General features: G+C 37.2%; 1 protein-coding gene across 2 annotated transcripts in view; it reads right to left on the reverse strand.

Annotated features, from left to right (window-relative positions):
• The window catches only part of LOC149148393 (histone deacetylase 19-like), a 113,014-nt gene extending 110,971 nt beyond the window's left edge, over positions 1-2,043 (reverse strand). The window contains exons 1-3 of one of the 2 annotated variants that reach the window (XM_089437954.1): positions 1,838-2,043; positions 1,605-1,743; positions 609-1,187 (exon numbers count right to left, since the gene is read on the reverse strand). In XM_089437954.1, the coding sequence (XP_089294080.1) occupies positions 609-1,139 (531 nt within the window). In that variant the 5' untranslated portion in view covers positions 1,140-1,187; positions 1,605-1,743; positions 1,838-2,043. Of the gene's footprint in view, positions 1-608; positions 1,188-1,564; positions 1,744-1,837 lie in introns of both variants that reach the window. The other variant, XM_089437955.1, reaches the window with a different exon arrangement.
• Between the last annotated feature and the right edge of the window lie 3,957 nt (positions 2,044-6,000).

The following is a 6,000-nucleotide window of genomic DNA, read 5'->3' on the forward strand; positions in this document are numbered from 1 at the left end:
TTGGTTTCCCACTAGGCAAGTTGAGGCCACCTCTTAATTGTATGTGGTTTCAATTTGTTTATATATAAATAGAAAAGGAGGATCTACCTAAGCTTACAACAAAAAATATATATAAAGCATGTTCATCTATGATTTTAATTGTTTAAATGGTATTTTATGGTCAAGCTACAACTCCTTATAGGATAGAACACAAAAATTACATCAAGAAAAAAATGTTTTTATATTGACAACAAGAAATTAGCAAAACAAATATAATACATGATATTTAAATGATGGGTAAAAATAAATTTAAGCTGAAGGGCAGTTTTGAAAGAAAAACAATCATAAAAAAAAATTATGATGGTGGGTAAGAGTGTTTGTCGAATTTATACCCTTACCACTACCTTCTTTGAGAAGTTTTTGATGCTCTGGAAACATTGATATATTTATAAAACAAAACTTTTAACAAATTTATAACCTAAATGTTTATCATCAAAAAGACAAAAAGTATGCTATTGCCATAAAAAGAAGTGGTGGATCTAAACTAGATTGTCAGCAAGTTTTACTCCTCAATGGGAAATTTTGCAAAAAGTAATGAAGTTACATTATAATAAGTTTTAGAAAGTCACCTTATGATATTTCAAGAGCTCCAGAATGGCCAGCACAATGTCATTCACGTAGCAAAATCCGGATGCCTCACATTTTTTAGCATGATGAAGACCCCCAGCCCAATTAATTGCAATGTCACAGAGTTTATGATTGAGTTTCACAGCACCTCCGACAGACCCACCAGCATAAGTTTGACAGTATTGGTACAAGCCATCAAAAACCGGACAATCATCCCCAACATTAAACCGTTTCAACGCCTTAACTTGATCCTGTATTGTCTCCGGAGTTATTCCTCGTAAAAATGCTACATAGTCATCTGCATGGAAACGGCAGAGATCTCTATCTCTCGCAGGGTAGGGCTTAAGAATCTGCATTTCTTTATGCAAACCATACTGAACAAGGAGGGCATGAGTCATTCTTATGCGGTGAGGCTTCATCGGATGCCCTTGTCCATAGTAATAATTCCCCACCTCTGGGTCATAAAAATATGCCACTTTCCTCTTCATTCCATCCGGTCCGGACGGAAGAGAATTGCCACCAGTCTCCATCATGGAGCCTCTTCTTCATAAACAACCGCTAATTCCTTTTGTTCTCAAAAACTATAAAGCAATAAAAAGCGTAATTTCAGAGGCAATAATTACAGCAAATAAGACACCATAACATAGCATTTTACTTCATTTTTCCTCTAGCTCCTACTATTCAACAGGACTGAGATGATAATCTAGCCTAGTGCTTGCATTGAAATTATGTTCTCTATTCATCTCTGCTCCATTTATGGGTATTAAGATACGAAGCTTCTGCATTGGTTACAAACTTACAATAGCTCTTAATGAACTCTTTTCAAAGACCTAGATGGAGACTGTGAAAGAGGAGCAACCAGCCATTCTATGAATAGAAGAAAATATATATTTCCATAAAAAAGGCCAATATTAAGACAACAACAGTACTGAATTAAAATTGAACACATAAGTCAAACCTGTTACAATTGTCACTTCCTCTTTCTTCAATATACTAACCTTTCAGAAGGATAAAGTTCATCCGCCAAAACAAACTATTAAAAACTGGTTTTAGTCCTCCACAAAATTTCAGACAGGAAAACACCCATCAAGTCAATTAATCATGGTTTAACAAGAAGTCTCCATGATCTGCTTGGGCCTACAGCACAAAATGCCAGACCACTTTACAACGCATACGCAAAACAGTAAACACCGTCACATAAATAAATAAATGTAATAAAAGAAAGTCTTACCGGAAAAAATCCAGACACGAAGATTATGCACAGAGAATATACCATCCACATTTGAACGACCTTTCTTCCCCAATTTGTCGTGAGGATTGGTTGATATAAACAGATTGATGTAAGCACCAAGATGCGGGTTGGGGATACGATTTTCTTGAACTCCACTTAAATCAGTCATAGAATGCACCAAGAACAAAATAAAAACTAACTTTCTAGGTTTTTCTTTTTTTATAATATTTATGCTCAAGGTGGCACGTGAGTCGAACTCAACCCATTTAAACCAATGTGCCCCTTTCCACCTCTTTTCACCAAATTTCACCAAATAGGCATTTATGAAAAATGAGAAAAATGATATTTTAATGTTTACAAAATTAAAAATAGTTTATGGGACAATTATTCCATGTTTTTTTCTATTCGTTTTTTTTATTTTAGTTATTATTTTTCTGTTTTTGGCTTTTGTAATTTTCTTTTTCTTATTTAATTTTTTTTTCTTATTCAAATTAATGATAACATGGCCCAATCTTCCAACAAACTTCTCGCTCAAAAGATAATGCTAAAAATAGTCTATAGGACCATTATTCTCTGTTTTTTGCTATTAGTCCCTGTTTCTCTTGTAATTTACTTTTTTTCTTATTCAAATTAATGATGACTTGGCCCAACCTTCCAAGAAACTCTCGCTCAAAAGACAATGCTAAAAATAGTCTATGGGACCATTATTCCCTCTTTTTCGCTATTAGTTCCTATTTTTCGTTATCAGTCCCTGTTTTTGGCTTTTTGTAATTGAAACTTTTTCTTATTCAAATTAATGATGACGTGCCCCAACCTTCCAACAAACCCATCACTAAAATGAACATATTCCCATAACTTTCTCTTATGTTTTTAAACGCATCACATTCTCATAACAAATGCAAGAGCAAAAAAAACTTGGATGCAGCGAAATAACAAATGGTTTAGTAAATGGGGTATTTACTTGAACATAAACAGCAAAGAGATAAAAGCTTTTGTTATGAAAAAGTTCCACAAACGTACTTGGGATAAGGGGCTAGGAAGAAAGAAAATTACTATATTGAAGTGTTTAATCCCACTCATAATCATCAACCAAAATTCTTATTACTCACTTAAGGACTAATTCTCATCAACTCCCTGAAACAGGGCACTGGAAAAGGCCAAAGGAAGTGTGGGAGGAAAGGGTATGCATTTTTTGTTCTTCTGGAAAAATGGAAATAGAAAAACATTTCATTTTAGAATGTGAGGCCTTCAAAGACAACAAGGAAAGTTATGCAAATACGCTAGCAGCTAGCTCTTGGGATAATCTATTTAGCCAGGGGTTTGTGAGAAGCTCGGAGCATTTATTGTGAAGCTTCACAGAAAAAGGGTCGAATACATCACGTAGATGAAGAAGCAATCTATCCCATAGGCTATTTTTAGCCTCGTGGACGTTAAAATAATTTATTTCTTCTTTCTTTTTTTCCAAAATGAAATGTTTTTCCAATTCTACTACCCTAGATGTGCAAAATGTAGGAATTTACAGGGTAAGTTCCTCAGAAAGAACACCAAAAGGACACCGCTCACAACCAGATCTCAAATCAATACACCAGTATTTTTGACGTGGTTAAAACCCTCAAAGAGGGAAATAGTCCACGGCCTGAGCCAACGTGGCCACTTTAGGCAATTTATTAATCAAAGAATGAAAATTTACATAAGCTTTCTCTCATAGACGGATTACCCGAACAATGACCCTCCATGCGCTTTAAATAGAACTCATGGACCAATCGGGTGTCAAGCCACGGATCAAGTGTCGGTAATACCGAGGAGAGAGTGAACCGTCGGATCACTACATATCGTGACCGTCGGATTGTAAGTTACAAAATGTACAACGATAAAGAAACACACTTTACCTAACTCTATATCTAACTCTATACTAGACCAAGTTGAACTTAACTATTTCCTGTGTGTCGGAATATCCTAACATCCCCCCTTAAGAACAACTTGGGATAGGATTGAAGGATTTACAAATACGACACAATAGGAGAAGGAAGGAGGCACTAGAGCCTATCCCCCCTTAGTGACAACTTCCTGAACTCCAAGCATATATCGAAGTTTAGTGAACTTCGCCTCTGTGAGAGCCTTTGTGAAGATGTCTGCAACCTAATCATCTGTTGAACGATATTGCACTTCAAGAACATGGTCATGAATGAGCTTTCTGATGAAGTGCATGTGTAGTTCAATGTGTTTGCTGCGCTGATGTTGAACTGGATCTTTGCATAGCTAGATGGCACTTTGATTATCACACCAAAGTGTAGTCGGATGCTGCTGCTGAAAGCCAAATTCTGACGAAGCCACAAGGCTTCCTTACTAGCTTCTACGGCACCACGATACTCTGCTTCTGCTGATGAAAGAGAAATGGCACCCTGTTTTGTAGAAATTTCTGTTTTCCCACCCCGGTTTTCAGTTTCTCCTTATTTCTCCCATATAGATAAATGCCCTTTCCCATAACCATACATTTAACAAGCTGAAAAAAATAAATTTGCTGAAAACACAAATTTTGGAAATTTTACAGAATGCTGGAAATTGCAGAAATAAAAATCAGCAGTAATAAACAACCATTAAAACACATTTAAACACAGAGATTTTTGGTCAACTTGACCCTGGAAAAACCCGCTACAACTCTTGGGGAAAACCAGTTTGAGAGCTCTTCTTTATTTCTGGAAAATGTCTTTTTTACAGTAGGAGAAATGTTTAGCAAAAAGAAATCAGCAAACAGACTTTTACAACTTATCTCATCCTTGCTGAAACTCAACCTTGCTGATACACCACTGCTGATACTCCGCAGTTGTTGTTGTTACACCGCGGCTGTTGTTGTTACACCGTTGTTGTTGCTGTTACACCGCGGTTGTTGCTGTTACACCGCTGCTGTTGCTGTTACACCGCGGCTGTTGTTGTTACACCGCTGCTGTTGCTGTTACACCGCGGTTGTTGCTGTTACACTGCTCTCAGCTACTGTTACACCGTTGCTGTTACACCGTTGCTGATACACAGCTGCTGATACTCCGCAGTTGTTGCTGTTACACAGCGGCTGTTGCTGTTACACCGCGGCTGTTGCTGATACACCACTTTCGGCTGTTGAAACTCCGCTTTCAGCCGCTGAAACTCCGCTTTGCTGAAACTCCGCTTTCAGCTGCTGAAACTCCGCTTTGTTGAAACTCCGCTTTCAGCTGTCCAGAAATCTCCCTTGCTCTCTTGCTCTCCTTCTCTCAATCTGCTCATGAAAGAATGAATGATCTTTTTCCTCCTTTTCTTCCCTTAACCCAACCCTAAGTGACTTTTGGGTGATCCCTAAATCCAATGGCTGAAATAGATTTAGATCAATGGCTGAGATTAAATGCTCATTTAAATCTCACTTTCTATTTTTTAATTCACCCCACTTTAATAAAGACCCACTTAGTCATTTATTTCCAAAGTCACTTTTCCTTTCTAATTTTCATTGACTTTATAAAAGTCACTTTAAAATTAGACTTAGTAACTTTATCACTTAAAGTCACTTTTAAATTAGATTTAACTTTATAAAAATTATAAAGTTACTTTAGGAGAAAAATTAAATTCTTTTGGACACTTTTCCCTAGGCCAAAGATCAAAGCCTAAGGGAACCACCTGTCCTTCGGTACCAAATTTCAACATGTTTCTTGCAAGCCCATGTAATAGGTCCTGAACCAAGAGTGAAGACATAACCGGCAGTAGACTTCCGATCATCAGGGTCACCAACCCAATCAGAATCAGTGAAACCAACTAATAGAGGAGCTGTTTTGGCACTATAATGAATCCCAAACTGTATTGTACCTCGAACATAACGAAGTATTCTTTTAGCTGCTTTCCAATGACTTTCACGGGGATTTTGCATAAAACGAGCAACAAGGCCAACATCAAAGGAAAGGTCAGGACAAGTATGGGTTAAATACAAGAGTTTTCCTACAAGTTGACGGTATAAGGTAGCATAAACTTCAGGAGAAGTACAAGAGACTGAAAGTTTGACTCCAGACTGAAAGGGAGAAGGGGCTGGCTTACAGTCTTCCATGTGAAAATGACGAAGAATATCACAAGCATACTTGGACTGGGAAAGGGAAATACCCTCCTTGGATTGCAAGACTTGAAGACCGAGAAAATAGTGTAAGTGT

This window comes from Pinus tabuliformis, chromosome 9 (genome assembly GCF_031772625.1).
Source record: "Pinus tabuliformis cultivar Carrire ecotype Pingquan chromosome 9, CPIR1, whole genome shotgun sequence".
NCBI classification, from domain to species: Eukaryota; Viridiplantae; Streptophyta; class Pinopsida; order Pinales; family Pinaceae; genus Pinus; species Pinus tabuliformis.